A 19,844-nucleotide genomic window follows, 5' to 3' on the forward strand; every position below is an offset into this window, starting at 1 on the left:
GTTGTAGCTTACACAAATGAAGGGATCAGTGAATATTCAGTGTGTGGAAGGAAGATACTTGCCGTAAGGGTTCTTAGTGCTCATTCTTCAAAAAAGATATACATGGGCTTCCCTGGTGGCGCAGTGGTTGAGAGTCCTCCTGCCAATGCAGGGGACACGGGTTCGTGCTCCGATCCGGGAAGATCCCACATGCCGCGGAGTGGCTACGCCCGTGAGCCATGGCCGCTGAGCCTGTGCGTCCAGAGCCTGTGCTCCGCAACGGGGGAAGCCACAACAGTGAGAGGCCCGCGTACCAAAAAAAAAAAAGATATACATAGGTAACTTGGATTTGTGTATTGCCTGCTTGTCCCATTTTTGGTAAGTCAAATGGCAGAAGTCTCTGTTATCAAAATCTTATATGTAGCTTCTAAGATTAAAAAAAAAAAAAAGTTACTTTGAGCAACCAGACATATAGATGAGATTAACTGGACTGTTTTGTGGGGAACATTTAAGAGAGTTTGAGATGCAAATGCATCACCCCAGGATCTGTGTGATTTGAAGGCTGTTTCTCCTCACTCCTCGTTTTGAGACTTCCCTCAACACATGGCAACACCCTGGCCCTTCTCAAGCCCTGGAACACTGCAGCTCCTCGCACTGTGATGACTTTGCTCATTCCCTTCCATCTGTGTGAGATGCTCGGTCCAGATCTTCACCTGACAGGCTCCTGTTCTAAACCTTAACTTCAGTAGTCACTCTGAACCACCCCTGTCTGTAAGTTACTAACCATCCTTTTAGAATTAAGAGAACACTCAGTGTATTGGCTGCAAATTCATTCTTTTTAAATCCTTGTTTGAGAAAGTTAGACTATTTCCTCAAGTCTCAGCAGTATCAAATTGGCAAAAATACTCAAGAAGCTTTGATTTAAAAAAGGGTCACAATTTTCTTTGTTAAGCTGTGTGTGAACATGTGTCTGTATCAAAGAGTGTAGTCACAAGAAAGGGTATCTCAACTGTTAGATTTATTGCTATCTTTCACTTCCTTTATTAACTAATCATGTCTGTATGCTGATGTTTTAAAACCAATTTTAATATTAGGGGAAATATTAAAGAGGTCACCTTAGCTTAATGAAACCAGAAATTAATATTCTTGTACTTATCTCTGAAATTGTTCCAAAATTCTCAATTATCCCCAGAGTTAAAAGACTTTACTGTGAGAGACATTATGAGAGACAATATTTTAAACGCTTCAAAAAATTTTTGCAGTGTTTGATACTATAGGCAAAATGTTTTTCTACATCACGTTGCCCCATTCATTATTCTGATATTTTCTTTGTTACAGAGTGCTACTGTTAAACTATTACAGTATTTTACTTTGTTATTGGCCTTTACTAGTACTTATTAAACAAAATATAACTAAGGTTGGTAGAATCATAAAGTAAAACTAAGTTTTCTGATTAATACTATAAAAAAAGCAGCAATGAATTGTTACCTAAAACACAGAGTAGAATTCAGTGTATAAAGATATATTTCTTTTGTCTTGTGACATTAACGGTGATAATATCGTTTATACTCTGACAATAGTAGATTATATTTTTCAAGTTATCTCATGATGAGTACTGAGTCTATAAAGCTATTTTTTGCCAGGTATTTCATGCAGTACCTTTTAGGAGATATGTAATCTGCTTAAATGAAAGACTTAAAATGTAATATGAAATTATATTGAATACTCCAGGGGAAATTTAGAAAAAGAAAGAAAAAACAGGACACATAGAGGTATTTTATTCAGTTTCTCATGAATAATTAGGAAAATATATGGTTGGAAAAACAAAAATGTCAGAAAAAAGCATGAACCATTTGGTTATTCTTTTTTTCTTCACAGTTTTGAATGTTTCCTTTCCACAGAATACAGCCACAAATGGATCCTATAACAATTTGAATGGAGTCCAGAGAAATTAAAATGGAAAATTAAAATCATTGGAATTGGAAGGCAAATGGAACTTTGAGATAGCTAGACAACTTGTCAGAGGTAATTATTCAGTAATTTTACCCAAATTATACTTCAGCTTTATTTCTCACAAACTCAACAAACCATGATGAACCTGGATAACATATTTTTTCTTTTGCTGGGGATGGATGACATCAAATTCTGTGAAAAAGTATAATCCTGAAACCAAATGAAACAGTTTCAAAATAAGTAGTAGTAAAGGATAAGACAAAGCTGATAATAGTTAGTTCAGGGCAAAAGCTCTCAAATGCCAGGAATTTTAACTAAGTCTTACATAATTAGACTATGAAGGAACTGCTGAAAGTATCAGCCAATTGCCTTACTTCAAGAACTTGTGTTCTTTAAGACTCACTGAACCTACAATTTTGTTATTTTAGAAATGCAGCAGATTACCAAAGTTTAGGGAGTTATCGATCACATCAATTGTCCAAAAGAATGCATGTGGAGCACACATGAGTGCAAACAGTAATGTCGAAAATATTGAAATAATTCTCCGAAAACAGAGCTATGCAAATTTTAAGGTATGTTGGGAAATGAAGAGTCTAGTCACTAAAAATCACAAGCCTCTTGAAGGCAAAAGTCATCTTTATTCACCAAGTTCTTCCCAGCACTTGGCAGACAGGGCTGAGCAAATTTTAAAAAGCATGCATTACCAAGATTCACTTACAGACTAATTTGTAGGGAATAGTTAAACTTTAATTCAATGTCCCACAAGTATCTATTTAGAAAGGCCCATTAAATGCAGAGTGGCCAGGAATTGTGCTTTAATGTGGAGAGAAAGCTCCCTATAAATTATAGATAATTGACTTTGCCACTTCAAAATCTCTTGAATATTTCTTGGTCTCACTCTGTTCTTGATCTGAAGCTGCATAAATTAAGACAATTTCAAATGTGAATGTACTTTTTCTATCTTACAAACCATCCTCTTTCAGGAAATACTATTCTATAATCACTATCCATAAAACTTAAAAGAAAAAAAAAATTCTGGTTTTGATTCACTCTCCAGATCCATGTATCAGTGTGTGCAGCTCGTGCTATCATAAGCTTTTTGCATCAGTTAGAAGAAACATGTTAAAGACATGAATGGTTTCCTGTTAGTAGAGATCATCAAATCAAGTTTCGTGATGACAGTTCTCCCAAAGCAAAAGAGGGCAGCCATCTTTTCAGTTTCTACTTATCCAAAGCCATTTATCATATTTATCAGTTTCTCATAGAGTCCATCTCATGGTCTTTCTGATGAGCATTACCCCTCATTCAGTACAACATCTCTTTCTACAGACTCATAGCTGTTAAAGAATTAACATATTTTTGGAGTAGGTTATGCTGCACTTACTGTCTTAATCATACTGTTTTTCTGAAGAGATAATTCCCTAGATGTCTTACTTTTCGACATCAAAGTCAAGTACTAATAACTCTATCCTCCACAGCATTCTGGCCTAAGACTGTGTGAATACAGTAAGGAAAGGATGACTTAAGTGAGCAGTCAGCTCTGACAAAACAGAATCTTATTTTGATCAACATCTGTACCACACACAATATGGTTTTAATTGGAAACGGGGAACTCATTGACATTGCCAAAGAACGTTGTACATTGGTGGTTATTTTATTTGGGCTAGAATGGTACACAGATTAAGATCCCAACCTTCTGCCAGAATACCATGATGACTGCACTTTGTACTTTGCAAACTGATTTGGGTCTTTGGCAAATTGATTCATAAACTAATAAAATTGGAAGTATCCAAATGGGTCACCCGGAAATTTTCTGCCTTTATGCAGTGTGCTTTTAAACATTCTCGGGTCTTTTCATTTTAATTATATATCTTCAGATATGGAGACTCTCTCACAAATATTTTCAGTATTTCTACCTTGAATATATCACATGATATATGAGGATTTGATGAGTCTGTCCATCCATTCAACATATTCTTTTAAGAGACACAAAGAGTCGTTAAGCTACCTATATGATGTCAGTTACACATTTGTCAGAATTGTCTATGTGAATTCTAACATAATTATGGGTCTGACATGTATACATTGTACGTATGTCATATGTACATAAAAAAAAGACTTCCAAGAGTTTTCTTGGTAAATGCCTAAAGTTTGTCTTTATATCTTTTTTCTAAATTAATCAATTATTTAATTATTATTTTTTTAAAATTTTTGGCTGTGTTGGGTCTTCACTACTGCACGCGGGCTTTCTCTAGTTGCAGCAAGTGGGGGCTACTTTTCGTTGCAGTGAGCATGCTTCTCATTGTGGTGGCTTCTCTTGTTGCAGAGCATGGGCTCTAGGCACGCAGGCTTCAGTAGTTGTGGCTTGTGTGCTCTAGAGCGCAGGCTTAGTAGTTGTGGCGCATGGGCCCATGCGCTCTGTGGCATGTGGGATCTTCCCAGACCAGGGATCGAACCCATGTCCCCTGCATTGGCAGGCGGATTCTTAACCACTGCACCACCAGGGAAGCCCCTGTCTTTATATCTTAATCCTAGTTCACTACACTCAACTTGCATCCTTATTAAAATTCTAACATACTTTGAAAAAGGTTTATTAGTGATGCAAAGATGGAGGTTAACTACACTCATTACAAACAAAGACTCATTATAAGATATTTGGACAAGCTTTAGTTGCCTTAAATTTAGGTATAGATTTATCGTCATGTCTTAGGGATATCTCGTTTGCCACCATTTCCTAACAATATTAATCTATCTCATTCCACTTGAAAAATTTTCCTTGCAAATGATCTGCTTCATAAAAATAGAAGTCAATTTTTAAAATTAATACAAACTTCTAAAAGGTAGGAATTACATACTTTGGATATATTAATGCCTCAGGAGTAAGGAAACAGACTGCTTTACTATTATGTATCTTAACATGCTTCCTATTAATACACGTACAGGTTTGGATTGGTCATGGAGGGTTGCATGAATCAATCAGTGTTAGCACAGACATTCATCTCAGTTAAAAACATCTCTCCTTTTGCCTGCGGGATCTTAGACATCAATGCAGAGTGAGTGCATATCCACATTCTCAGGGTTTCCTTTGCATTTGAAGATGCACTTATTTTGCAAGAGAATATGCATAAATGAAGGTTTGCTTCAACAATCATTCTGTTTCTGGGCCTGTTCTGAATTACTATTCTTACTCTTTATCCTCACATCCATTCGACCGTAAGGTTTCTGTGGTGCAGTCTTTGCTGGTGTATTGACAATGATCTGGCCTCCCTGACTCTGGCTGTTCCTCTAACATGGAATGCTCTCCTACTTGGGGATTCCCCATGCCACCACCTCTGCCTGCAACAGCATCACCCACGCGTGTCCGTGGCTTGTTTTCCTGCCTCATTCAGAGCTCTGCTCAAATGTCACCTACCCAGAGAGGCCCTCCCTGACCAACCCATCTAAAGTAGCATGGAGGAATTCCCTGGTGGTGCAATGGTTAAGACTTGGTGCTTTCACTGCTGAGGGCCTGGGTTCGATCCCTGGTCGGGGAACTAAGATCCCACAAGCCGTGCTGCGTGCTGCGTGGCCAAATAAATAAATAAAATAAAATAGCAGGCACACTCCCAAGTCAACATCTAGCCCTTACACTACCTTAGTTGGCTTGCAAGCGTTTGTCTCCACTAGATATTACACTGCATAGTTATTACTGTATTTGTTACTTATTGATGGCTTGTCTAGCTCCTCTACCAAAATGTAAGTTCCTTTGAGGAAGGTCTTTGTCTATTTTCTTCGCTGTTTTATCCCATGATCTAGAAGAGTGCCTGACATGTAAAGAACACTTGATATTGTCTGTGATTAAATCGATTTACCCAGGACATTGAACTTCTTTATACCTCAGTTTATTTCTTTGTTGATGGAGAATGTTGTACTTCATGGACTTTGGTCTAGAATATATTTGCTTGCAATGATTATCATAGATGCATAGGTTATGTTAGAATTGAATCACTGATATTTATCTGTATGCATGAAAATTGTATGCACCAAAATTTATTAGAACCTAGTGCCTTTTGCCTCTAACAATAAATGGAAGTACTGAATCATGTATAATACTGATCTATAACTCTTGGACTGATAAACAATTAAAACTGTTGGCTGGCTCAGTAGTGGTAACCATATAAATTACTAATAATGTGACATTTCACTCAAAATACCTTTAAGGAATATATACTAGATTAATTACAGATTAATTAATTTTATTTCACACTGAAAGCTCTAATAAAATGTATCCCAAAATACATTTCATTTCTAGGCTTATTTTTCCTAAGGGGAATGTAAATTCAGTCATCTTAGAATGTTAGTCCTTTTAAAATTGAATCTATTACATAAAATAATGAGAAAACGAAAAGTGCATTGCTGAATTACTGATTCAAAATTTAAAAATCATTTTCACCTTTTACACATTAATTTTATCATAATGTTGAATTCAAGTGAATAAAAATGCATTTGCATGAAAAGAGTGATTTTTTAGATGTGTTGTCGGGAAGTAATAAAAGCCACAGTGTGATATATTTTTTTTCTTATAAATAAAATATAAAGAACATAGCTTTTACTAGTTTAAGTCAGTTATCATTTTCATCACCCTTTGTGTGGGTAAACATTTTAAGGGCAACATGTGAGGCAGAAGTTGTCCTCCACTCCCTTCTGATGCTCTGTTTTCCTCAAATGATTTTAACATTATCTGAACAAGTGGTCAATGAAATCAGCAAACTTGAAGATTTTGGAAAGAGCCTTGAAAGCAACAGCAATGGGTTCCTTAAGAGCTGAGTGATTGGAGTCCTGTGCCATGTTGCCAATCCAAGCCCACAGATCTTGTGTCTGAGTGATCACAAGCTGCTTTTCCTGGCAACATGCCCACTAAGATATTTTCTATGTGTACCTAAAGGAAAGTCATGTTTCCTCCACAACAGACATGCAGGAAGAGCCCCAAAGAGTGACTGTATTCCAGGCAATCCAATATACCCTTGCAAGGGCTGGATTAAAATTCTGAAGGCATGATTTTATGTGTGAAACTGCAGGTCACCACTAGCAATTAATTTGTGGGGATTGTTACCTTGTCAGTTTGTCTTCAATCCCCATTCCACTACAGTAACGTTATGCCATGTCACTGTTTCGGTAAGGATTGATTTCCATTTTGAGTGAAAATTTCATTGCATACATTTTTGATTTGTTTTGCTATATAAGTATTGTTCTTGCTTCAGTGGAAAAGATTTAAAGAAGAACCAAAGGCTAGAAATTTTCCAATAAAAATTCTATCTCATGCCGAAACTGGGATTAATTAATCAAGGGAATAGTAATTCTCTAACTCACAAAGAATTCCTAGAGAATTAGAATACAGAATCCTGGCATCACATTCCTGCTCCTTAACTCTTAGCTATAATCATGTTTATCATTTTACTTTTAGCTCTGTTCTCAATTATAGAGTTTATATTCTTGAGGACATTGAGATGCTTCAGAGTTTCTCAGAAAGAAAAATGTATCCTGTTTTGAGTTATGCAAAGCTAGCAACATGTTCCCATATTTGGTGCATAGATTCATAATCCTAAAATTCATAGGGAAATACTAAAATATGTTGGCTTATTGCAGGTGACCAAAAACCCCCCCCAAATTAGATTAGCATCTTACACTCAGTCCCTAAATTGTGTTATATGAATACTATAATTTAGATTATACCCACATTTTATTTTCTATCAATAATTCTGGCACAGAACTCAATCTGTTGTTATTAATTTAAAATATTTTATTTACTAAAGCTTTTTCATATGTTATGTACTGAGAACTTTTACATACGGTTAAAATCTCTATTCATTATGGGGCAACCAGTGGTAGAGGATAATATTCTCAGCAAATATTAGGTGTGGGGCAGGTATTTAATTACAAAAAGTGCTGAGGTCGTGACATAATTTGCAGAAGTCCTGTTATTTCAGATATAACTATTTATACACCACTGGATTTCTTCCGGGCTAGTCTCCTCTCCTGGATTGTTTCACTCTTGGGTAAATATGTGAAAACAGGGGTTTGTCTTGGCTAAGATAGTACGTAAAATTTGTTTAGAATTTATGCAGTAGAGCAATCAATAAATTAAACACAGGTATGCGTTCCAGAGCTTTCACTGTCATTCTTCCTACCCATGACTGGATTTAGAAAATTTGGGGCTGCATCCCTGGAGAAAATGAGACCCAGACATTTTCCCATAATTAGCTTTAATTCATTGCTACTCCTATTATTGTAAGCCTGGTCCAAAGCTGGCCTTTAGTGAACATATCTAGGGGGAACTTCCAAGCATTTTTTGCCAGAATGCTTAAACCAGGCTCATAACAAAGTTAGTCTCCTAAGGTCCAACGTAGTCTAGACTCATTATGCTCTAGGGAAGTCCAAGAACTCTGACAGGTAGGAATGCACTAACGCGACCTTAAAATATCTGTTCTGGCAATTATCCATACTCATGTTTTTTTAAAGAAAATGATGTTGCCCATTTATCATTCAACTTGTCATACCCTATTGACAAGTAAAGACTTTTCTCAATTGGGCATGGAAAGAGTATGGGAAAAATGAAAAATTAATAGTACACTATGAATGCAAAGTATTTTAAATAAATATTTTAATTCTATCGTTGGCATTTAAAAGTAGAAAGCATACAGTATGTTACAAATATCAAACTGTGAAAAATATGAACGTTACATAAGTAACAAATGTAAAAAAGGTATTTTCTTACCTTCCCTGAAAGTAAGAAAACCATTCAGCATAGGAAAATATCAGTATCAAAAACACAGATTCGGTGTAAAAAAAAGTTTTTACACAGTATTAAAAAAAGGGTCTACAAAATGACAGAAAGTAAGAAGTGTTGAAATTTGACTTTATATAAATTATAAAAACTGGGTACTTGGGGTAAATGTTAAATGGCTGAAAACTAAGTCCAATCATAGGCTTTCTTTAGGTTGATTCTTTAAAATTTTAAAAGCATAGAACATTTTTCAATAAATAACTTTTAAAAGTGTCTCTGAGAGGTGTTGTTAGGACATCATTCCACAGCAGGAGAGCGGCAGAGTTCTGGGGACAACATTTTGTTCCAAGTGGAAGCCTGATGAAAGTCAGAAGACCAAAACTGTTTACAAAAAAGATTCGGAATTTTTAGCAAAACTTTGTAAGAAAGTTCTAAAGTGCTGAACAAAATGACTTAATTTTAGTACCCACTGTCATGACAAACATATTCAAATATTCAGACATTTCTGAGCAACATCGAATACGGAATCCATAATTCTGAAAAGTGTTAATACTTAGTCGTTCATTCAAGGATAGGAGGGCTCTTTCTACACTTTACAAAGATGGGTTAAACCTCAAGGATCTTGCAATGCAAAACATGACAATAATAATACAATGGAAACAATACACATACCCCACCGTAAAAGCACAAGTTCATTTCGGCAATGGCAACGGTATTAATTTTAAAAGTCACAAATCAAACATTGGTAAATAAGAAAAACCTTTCCAAACGCTGCATGCCACATGACTAGTTACAAAATACAATGCATGCAGGAAAAGAAATTCAATCAAACATATTTAAATTAAAGAGTTGTTCTGAGTCTGTTTCAGCAGCATTGTGGTTATTATTTTTAAGTTTTCCTCTAACACCAGTTCATACTGGCCTGTTTTGCAAATGTGACCCACCCTATTCGGCAACCTTACAATGGTTTGAGTGTTTCTTGTTTTTTATATTTTTATAACGCCAGCACACAAAGGTCACACATACTGTTCGGCTTCCCCATCTTTGGGGGCTGGTTTAGTGGTCCCACCTTTGCCTTCTTCGTTTGCTGCTGCTTTTTCCGGGAGAGATGCCAAATCTTTAAACACATCTACATAATGGCCAAAGCCAGGGCCCCAGTTCAAAAGGTTGTCCCAGTTGAAATTCCCTGCTTGCTGCCCAAGCTTCAAGGGCAGTGTGTTGTCAGCAACCCCAGGCGCTGCTGCCTGTGTGCCCACGGGTCCCCCCTCAGCCCTGCGGCCGTGGTATCTTCTAGGCTTCAGTCTGGCTCCGTAATTGTCTTCGTCATCTGCATCAGATTCATTGACTTGAGATAATTTGGGCATCCTGGAAGTATATACCATTGGTTTTTCCCTGTCATATTCCATTTCTGAGCAAGTGAAAGACTCATGAGAGTCACTATCAGAGGAAGATTCTGGAGCCGGGATGCCGTCCGCTGGGTTCCTCGTTCTGGACAGTGGCCTTCTGCAGTCCTCTTCTGAAGAAGACCTCCCGTGATCTGCACTGCAGATACTTGGGTTTCTAGGGCGAGGGGTGTTTAGCCTCTCCACCTCCTCAATGGAGAGTCCTACTGGTGGAGAAGATTCCAGAGGAATCTGCCCAATTGGCTGCTTCAGGCGACTCCCCGGTCTAGAACCATGAGAGGCCATGGCCTGAGGACTCTTGCTTCTCCTTCCCAGCCTTGCGGCGTAGTTGAAAATGCCGGGTTGGCACACGTCACCGTGCATTTCCAAAGTATTTCCATCCCTTATTGGAAGATGCAATTCCCTGGCCGGGCTGTTCCTGTAGAAACTGGAGGACTTGGAGAAAGGAGCTGGGCTGTGTCGAGACAGAGGGTTGGGAGTTGGGCAAGCCGAGTGGCTCAGGGAGCTGGATCTTAAACCTTGACTGTAGGAAGGCTGGTAAGTCAAGCTGCTGGCTCCTAAGGGCATGGGGGACTGCCTGGCAAAGCCTAGCGGACTGTGCCGCTGGATGGAGAATTTCGGGGTGTGGCTGCGGAACTGCTTGTAGTGTTGGATGATGTCTGCGTCTGAAGGGGCGATGCTGCTGGCGTTGTCGATGTCGTAATGCTCTATCTCTTGCTCCGGTGAAGCCAAAGGGGCACTGGGGATGGTTTCTGAGTTGTGGGGAAGATCGGTCTCATCGTAGATGAGGTAGGGGTTCTCCCTTTCAATGATATCAGGCTTCGGGTTCCCTTCAGGCTGTTTCCTCACGGTCATGTCCTCCCCGTAAGGGGGGATGTCTGGATCATCAAAAGCAACGTTCTCACTTCCCTTTTTCTTCTTCTCCTTCGGTTTCTTCTCCTCTTTGGGATTTTTGGCCTTCTTTCCCCGGCACTGGTTACACAGAATCAGGCTCAGGACCAGGAGGGCCAGGACGGTGGCACAGCTGCCCACGATGGCAGGCACGGCCCACAGGGGCAGGGAGATCTCCTCGGGGCCCTGACTCACAACACAGACGTGCCCTCCAGGACTTCCAGCCTTGCACACCCTCCCCGGAGGACAGAAGACACCAAGACAGGCCACCACCGTCTCACAGGTCCTGCCTGTGTGTGACTCCGGGCAGCTACAGGTGAAGCCGGAGTGCAGGCCTGGCTCACAGCTGCCCCCGTTCTGGCACGGGTGGGAGGCGCAGTCCCCGGGGGGGACGCACTTGTACGCGTGCCACTGATTGATGCACAGCAGATCTCCCCAGCAGGGGTTACTGGCACAAATGTTCGGGCCACGACAGCCCATCTTCACTGAGGGATCCGTCTTCGAAATGGAGGCCAAGCTGTGCTTCCCGCTGAAAGGAAGACTTTCTCCGCCGTACAGCACAGAAGCGATGCAGCCATCAAACCCTGCCGGGGCAAGAAGGAGCAGTAAGGCGTTTTAGGGAAAACCAAAGGCTCAACAGGCTGCACAGATCTGCCGAAGAGAAGTTTCACAATCACGTCACGAGAGTTTAGACACCACAGTCCCAGCGCCATCATCCCGTCCGAAGGCAATAAATCCGTGCATATTACAACAGAAGTTAGCAAGATGAGTAAGATTTCCATAACAGAACGTGGAGCAGATTGCTGGCATCCTGCTCTTTCTGAACATTCATGAAGGGCGCTAACAGGCTGCGTCTTCGTTTAATCCCTCCTTTAATTATCTGCTGGTTTTATTTTTAGAGTCTATGTACCAAGAATTACATACATAAAAATAAATTTTATTTTAAAACTACTTAAAAAGAACCAAAATAGGCCAATAGCTTCAAGTATTAGATCTTGCACTCTCAGTGGAGGTGATACTGCTCCCAAGGGAGGAGTTGAACATAGCTTCTTAAGGAGTAAAAGAAAAATCTTAGCTATTACCATGACTTGTGGGCCTCCAAAGGGCAGATATAGAGTATACTTGTGGCAGGGACACGGGGGGCGGGGATGTGGATAAATCAGGAGGTTGGGATTAACATATAAACACTACTATGCGTAAAATAGATAACCAACAAGGACTTACTGTATAGCACAGGGACTCAATATTTTGAAATAACCTATAAGGGAAAAGAATCTGTATATGCATATCTGTATATATATATATATATATATATATATATATATATATATATACATACATATATATGTATAACTGAATCACTTTGCTGTATACCTGAAACTAATAGAACATTGTAAGTTAATTACACTTCAATAAAAAAAATGGAGTATACTCATTCAATTAACATTTTATGCAGTAGTGATGGCACGGGTTGGAAAAGAAGATCTAACACAGCTCCTTAGAGGGAGATGATTTTAAAAAAAGTTGAGAAAGACTTTGTTACACTAATATTTGTGTGCTAATATTGCTAATGCTCCAGTCACAAAGCCCAAGAATATATCTTGACACTAACAAAAGGGCATAATTTACATTGGCTTATTTTCTTACAACATCTAAATGAATTAGCATCCATATTCTAAAACAAGCTAAATACATAAGAACTAATTATTACCTAGGGTTTAACTTTTATGCTTCGACTCATTTACTCTGCAACACACTTTTCAATTTTCCTCTTCTTTGGTGCATCATTACACCCTAGTGTCATTTCCATTCCTGATAACACTCTTTTTCCATGAGTTCCTGGGACATCTGCTTTTGTTCCTCCTCTCCTGGTTTTCTTTCTATGGCTGAGTCCCCTTTCTGTCTCATTCTCCTCTAGACGGCCATTGGCTCTTAGAATTACTCAAGGTAAGGCCCTGGGCTTTGTTTTTACTCTACACCCTCATATTTCCTTATCATATCCATGCCCAGTACTTCAGTTACCTGCTCGACACTCATAACTCCTAAATAAGTATTTCCAACTGGTCTACTCCTGATTTCTAACCCATCTACCCAAAGGTCTTTCTCAAAGGTGCTCCAAACAACAAAATCTTGATGTTCCCCATAGATGTATACATATATATATATTTTGCACCCTTCTGCAGTTTCCTCTCTTAGTGGCACTACCCATTAGTTGGAATGTCAGAAACCTTCCTGAATTTTACCAAAAGCATCAACACTTTGGCTCATTTTCATTCCTAAAATATTCTTCCCTGTCCACTACTTTTAAACTCCTGTGCCACCAAACCAGTCCAAGCTCACACAATACCTTGCATAGATCACTGCAGTATCTTCCCAGCTAATTTATGCAAGTCCCCTCTTGTCTTTCTCCAATGTATTTTCCATGGTGTAGCCGGAAAAATCTTTAATGTCACTGTATATCTTATTTTGATATTTCTGTGATTAATTTTTCAGTAACTTCCCATTGTTCCAAGAATGAGATAAAAATTGCCACATAGTCTAGGAGAACTTTCATTCTCCAACTTCATCTTTCATCTGTGACATCAGTCCCCGATATTCTGGGTTCTGTGATCCTGACTTAATCCGCTTCTTTCCCTTTAGTTCCCATCAATATAAATTAACTTTCATACTTTCTCATCCTCATCTTCATAGTTCAGATTTAAGTACAAATGCCAATTTCCAGAGAAGTTTCCCCTTCTCCACGTTTTTGGCAATCTCTTAGAATTCTATATTCTTCCTCACATCATTTATCATAGGTTAAAATAATATAGTTACTTGTGTAACGATTTGATTGATGTTTGTCTTCCTTACAGGACCATGTATTCTATGGAAAGAGTCCACCATTGTAGTTCATGCCAAGTACCCACAGGGCTGTATGTTGTGTGAATGAACAAACGGATGAGTAAATGAATGAATGTATAAATAAATATTTGGTACACAAGGAAAGGATCAAAACATCCTGGGCTGAGTTATGAACTTGGTAGAAAATGCCTAAAGAAAGTGACGACCAATAATTTATTACCAACTTTCTAAAGGTAGTTATGATAGTCTTAGAATATTCATAATGGACATTAACAGATATCCAACTGCTTTTAGAGGAACAATTTTACCTTTCTTTTGTGCCGCTACTCAACACAAGCATTTACCTGTTTGAGTATCTCGATGAGCTTGATTGGGAGGAATTCCTCCAAGAGATATAGTGAGCACATCGAGGCCACCAAAATCCTGAGTAGGGTGAATGATATCTCTGTTATAAATTCTGTCGATGTACAATACTGTGGCTGTTCCATTTTTTCCAATTAGAAAAGTATGCCAGTGGCCATCAGCAACGTAGACTTCAGGAATATTTCTCTCCACTTTCCCAGCAATTCCTGCATCTGACGTAAAATGTACTTTGCCATTCTTAATCTGTAAAATATATTAAAAGTAGTGTACAATTAAACTATGGTATGCTTGAATAAAAATAAAAGTGTTGTGAAACCTTAAAACATTGATCAGTTTAAAGCAGAGAGAACAGTTGAGGAGTCTGGTTGTGTTAGAGTATGCCTTTACAATTTTAGGTAACATGTACCTTCACATATAATAGGTTCAGCGGTTTTCAAGATATTCTTATATTTATAACTAATTTTTCAAGATGTATAGATTTATTTTCCAGAACGCAACTGAGATAAATAATAGGGTGAATGCTAATTTAAAAATAGGTAAATCACACCTTTTTATGAGTACTTATATTTTAATGGCAATTGCAAGTTTAAAAAAATTGTTTCGTAAATGGCCCATAGCTATCAAAAAATTTTAAAACTATATCCAAAATGAGAAATCAGTGATTAACTATAAATGAAGCATAGTTGGAAAAGTGAAGACATGAAGAAATTGTTTTACCTGTCATCTATTACACACTGGAATTTTATCTTAAAAAATCATGCTTATTATTTATTAAGATGACCATTATGATGAATAAAGGGTGAGTTCTTAATAATGAGGCATCTGGACAAGTCTTTATTTTGGCTGTCTTTTAAAATTTATCTAAGGGATATTTGGTTTCTTTTACTTCACCCAGTAGAACATTGGGTAACAGGATGCTCTTACTCCAGTTTCCAGCTCCCAAGTTTCCAGTTTTCTAAGTAGACACTTAGAAAATGAAATAATTTATAAGGCAGGATGAAAAGAGCATAATCCCATCACTACTGCCAGACAGAGCCGGTGCCTCGGCCGGGGGATAAAGTGGCACTGCGTATCAAATGACGGGAATGAAAGGATGGATCCGTTTATTTTGTCACTCAGATCAAATGCTTTTTCTACATGCAACAAACACATCTGGTAGAATTAAAAATGAGTTCATTTTTACTTTATGGAAAATATGCCTAACACATTTACATAAGTTATTCATAATGTAATATTTTATTAAAGCAGTTTCTCCAGATAGTAATATATTCCAGTACTGAACCCAGGGGAAAAAAAAAAGAAAACTGTGGTTAAATGACAATAACATTTCATCAAATGGGCAATGTCTCATGAAACAGACAGTGAAGTAACTCCTCTTTGGTTATAGCCAGAGTCCTTTTGGGAAAGAAGCCTTGAGAAGAGCCTTCTGCAAACTCTGTGTTTCTCTCCTAAGTGATCACACCATGTCATCCTTTCATTCGACCAATTTCTGATGACAGGGTCCTTGGAACATGCCATGGAGTAGGATGAATAAGAATATATGTTTCCATTACAACATTCTTCATGTTCTCCTTCTCCCCAATAATACTCTACCTAACTCTTCTACCCACCCTAACTTATGAAATGTCATGCTCATTTTTTGCTTGGTTTTATTTATTCATAGATTGATTTGCTTATTTATTTATTTTTGACTCTGTAGAGCTCGGAATCATCCGAGGTATGTACGTCATACCTGGCCTCACTTCAAAAGAAAAACAAACAAGCAAGCAAACAATACACCAAAAACCAGAATTGATTTGGAGTAGAAACAAAACCCATCATCTGGCATTATTACATTTCCAAATATGGAGATACCCAATGTGCCGTGAAAGAAGAGAGATTTGTGAAACACTTTAAATACAGTTCAAAAGCCGTTATACATAAGAATGCTTTTCTTTTGTTTTCCTCTCTGAAATTTTCTCTCCTTAGTTTCTTTTTCTATCTGAATTTAAAAAAAAAAGAAAAAGAAATAAAAGAAGGGAAAAAAGAGAGAGAGAGAGAAAAAGCAACTGTCAGAAACTGAGCCAAAAGAAAGACAGAGGAAAACCAGGGGCCTTGGTCACTGATAAGCCAACTGATAAGTAACAGTCCATTCTAACTTGCTTCCTCGCCTGGATAAGCAGATCGGATTCCTGTCATCCAAGTAACTTGCTTACTTACAAAAGTCACTCTCTTCCTGTCTATTCAGTTCTTCTTAATCACTGTTTCTTTTTAATCTATTTACTCCACCTGCCAAACCCCTGAATCTCTGAAAAACCGCCTTTCAAAATTTTCATACAAAAGAAATGTGCATTTTGGTCTGCATTAGTCATTATTTTTACTCATTTTCCCTTCAGGGAAAAAAGAAATCTCTAAGTGCTTGCTACCAATGCAACGAAATCTGGAGAAGCTGCATGCTGCTGTCCTGCTGGAAATGCAAGATTTTATGGTGACAAAAACGGATGTCAACATTCAGCTTCTTCCTTGAGGAAGAAAAATATTCTGTCTCCAACTTCTTCAAGCACATTGTTTTTGTATCTCTTGGCTTAAAGAGATAGCATACAGAAATATTTCATATGTCATTTAAATGGCACGAGGACTTGGAAGCAGCCTAACAGATAACGCACAGACCTCAATGTCAAAGCCTCTCAATGAATATAAAAAATGTTTCTGGGAGAATATGGTGGTCTACTTCTTTCCTTACTTTCTTTACTTCTAATACACTTTTCAATGAAAACCATAAACACCGAATAATAACGTTATACAGTGACTTAGGTGTTTCGTTTTGCAGCAGTTACTCTATTAATTCTGGATCTGGGCTCTTTGTTTCAACGATGGAGGTAAAATTATAACCTGAAGATATTCTTCAACTGGATTAGGGCAGAGTTTCTCAACCTCAGCATTGACATTTCAGACTGGATGGTTCTTTCTTGTGGGGTGTTGTGGTGAGCACTAAAGGGTGTTTAGCAGCATATTTGACTTCTACCCACTAGATGTTGGCAGCAGTACCCTCCTCACTCCCAACAACCAAGACAATAAAAATGTTCCCAGGCTTTGCCAAATATCCCCTGTGGAGGGGTGGTAAAATCACCCCCAGCTGAGAATGGCTGGACTAGGGGGATTATGAGAATTTTAAAAAGATTGTTTTTTATACTATTTAAAGCTATGTACAGGTCACATAACAATCGAGTTGGCTTGGACAGAGAGAAATTTTGAGAATAAATAAGCTGAAGTTTAAAGGTGAATGTCTGTTTTTATTTTTAGCATTTTATGTGAATTAAACCTAGTAATTTTCTATGCATATTGCTCTTTTCTTTATGAACTAAGCTTTCAGTAATTTTCAAAATATTGAGTTATAAGTGAAAATAATTCAGGAAATCTGGATTTGTTTTCTTAAGAATTAACTAAAATTCATATAAAAATTACCAGCAGATTTATAATAGACTGAATGATATTAATAAAAAAGCAGTTGATATAACTAAACTAAAAAAAATGATGGTCTGAAAGATGGAGTCTTATTTGTGGGAAGGAAAGCAGAATAATCATTTTAGAAATTAAGAAAGCTAAGAGCTGACAGGAAATGCATATGTAATGAAATTATTCACCAGTTTAGCATCTCATTTATAGCTGAGAAAAAAAAAAATGTGTAAAAGCCTAATGATAAATCAATCATGAAATATAATGTTTCAGAAATATTTATTTAGAAATTATTTGGAGGAGTTAACTGAAATTTTACTTACCATAAATTCCAAAGGTATTTAATTTCACAGGATTTACCTGAATAGTGAATTGAATATATGTTCCAGAATAAAGCCAGAAAATTTCAAAAAATTTTTTATTCTAATCATTCCAATTAATATATACATAACAGTGTTTGGAATAATTCTTGGAAAAACATATTTTTCCATTTCAAAGACATACTATCTTTTTGTTTCACTTTGTTTAAAAGTAGGGTAAAAACTATAAATTTTTATCTGGCAAAATAGATTGCAACAAATTCTTTCTTTGCTGGCCTACACAGCAGTGCTCTCTACTCTAAACAAAAGTGTTTAGAAACCAAACCATTCAGTTCTTTGTTACTCTGACCAATGCCTGAGGAATAGTTAAGATAGATGATATTGGAATAGTGCCCAGCCTCAGTCGGAACTCTAATGGGTTGTGAAGAAAAGGATAGAAGTTATGGGAGAAGTGATTTAAACCATGACACAGCAGGCGGTCTAATCAAATGAAGTCACCATTAGCTTTTATCTTACCTTCACAGTAGTGTAATTGCTGCTTTCTTGGATATGGATTAAAATGCCATTCTCGCTTCTTGTCCTGAATTTTACTTCCAGACTGTTCACACCAAAAGGTTCCAACATGGCACCTCGGATGCTCTGTCTCAACAAATACTCCCGCTTCTCATTCTGACTCATGTGGTAGTCCAAGCGCCCTTTGCCTTCTAATGATAAGGCCGTGTCAGGAGTAATAGCTGAAAGCCAATGAAGAAAGGGAAACATGAATGCATCCAAAAGGCATTTCTTAAAGACTTTCTTTGGTGACAAAAATATTATAAAAAAAGAACAATGAAAATATTAAGTTTTTGGAATTAGTGTCCCTTAATCCTCCTCTGAAAAAATAATTCCCACTTGTGAATTATTGTGTAAGTTGATTTCAGATGCTTAAATCCATTTCAGAACCATGAAATATAAAACATTTTATGATAATTATTCATTTGGAAAATATTCATTAAAATATTTGATACATGCTACATACATTATGAATACCTCGAGAGATAGCCACATGTTAAAAATATACAGTTGAAGAATTTGATTATAGGTTTCACTGTGCTTCTAAAATTAGTAAATCCATATATGTTTTCACAGTTATAATGATTTGTAATCTTTAAAGCCTCTAACATGGAAAATTTGAACAAAGAATTGTACAAACATTCACATTTGTAAGTAACTTTATTGGTAGCAATAATCACATCGGATTTAATTTGTCATCATGTATAAACATCATATGTAATTATAATTTTTCATAATCTGATAAAATGTTCACACTTCTGAAGTATAAAAGTGTGTTATAGCTAATAGAGCTAAAGAAAGGACATAAAGAAAATGAGCTCAAAAGGGCTTCAGCAATGAATGGTACATTTTAAGAAGGTAAACTTTGTAGTATGTGAATTATATCTCAACTAAAAAGAAAAAACTGCAGGCATTGCTCAAGTGAGTGACATTTTATTTTCCAAATATAGTTGGGTTCCTACCTACTAAATACTCATTACTTTAAAAAATATCATGTGACAATGTACTTTTCCCATGTTTTGATTTTATCCTAAATAAACACAATTATACCCTGCTACTAAGATTTTTTTGATTATAGTATGTACGTAATTTAATCATAAATTTCTATTCATTCTCATATTATAATAGAATCAAATGACTACTTAAAAAGTGATCAGATAAGTACAATGATTTAAGCAGTAACCACTTATCTGAAAATAAAGCAATTTTTATAAAAGAGACTCCATTAGGGTTAGTTAGTGGGATATACAACTTGAAATTAGAGAATGCCATGTTCTAATGATGGCTTGAACATCATTAATGTCTTAATAACAATAAAATTAGGCTTTAGAAACAAATAACTAT

The 19,844-nt window shown here is 37.1% G+C and overlaps 1 protein-coding gene across 1 annotated transcript in view; it reads right to left on the reverse strand.

The window, feature by feature from the left end:
• Nucleotides 1-8,554: 8,554 nt before the first annotated feature.
• FAT4 (FAT atypical cadherin 4) overlaps nt 8,555-19,844 on the reverse strand; it is a 172,352-nt gene continuing 161,062 nt past the window's right edge. The window contains 3 exon segments of the mRNA XM_032632562.1: nt 8,555-11,573; nt 14,175-14,436; nt 18,465-18,682. Of these exon segments, the coding sequence (XP_032488453.1) occupies nt 9,712-11,573; nt 14,175-14,436; nt 18,465-18,682 (2,342 nt within the window). The 3' untranslated portion in view covers nt 8,555-9,711.

Source organism: Phocoena sinus, chromosome 5, assembly GCF_008692025.1.
Source record: "Phocoena sinus isolate mPhoSin1 chromosome 5, mPhoSin1.pri, whole genome shotgun sequence".
Classification (NCBI taxonomy): Eukaryota; Metazoa; Chordata; class Mammalia; order Artiodactyla; family Phocoenidae; genus Phocoena; species Phocoena sinus.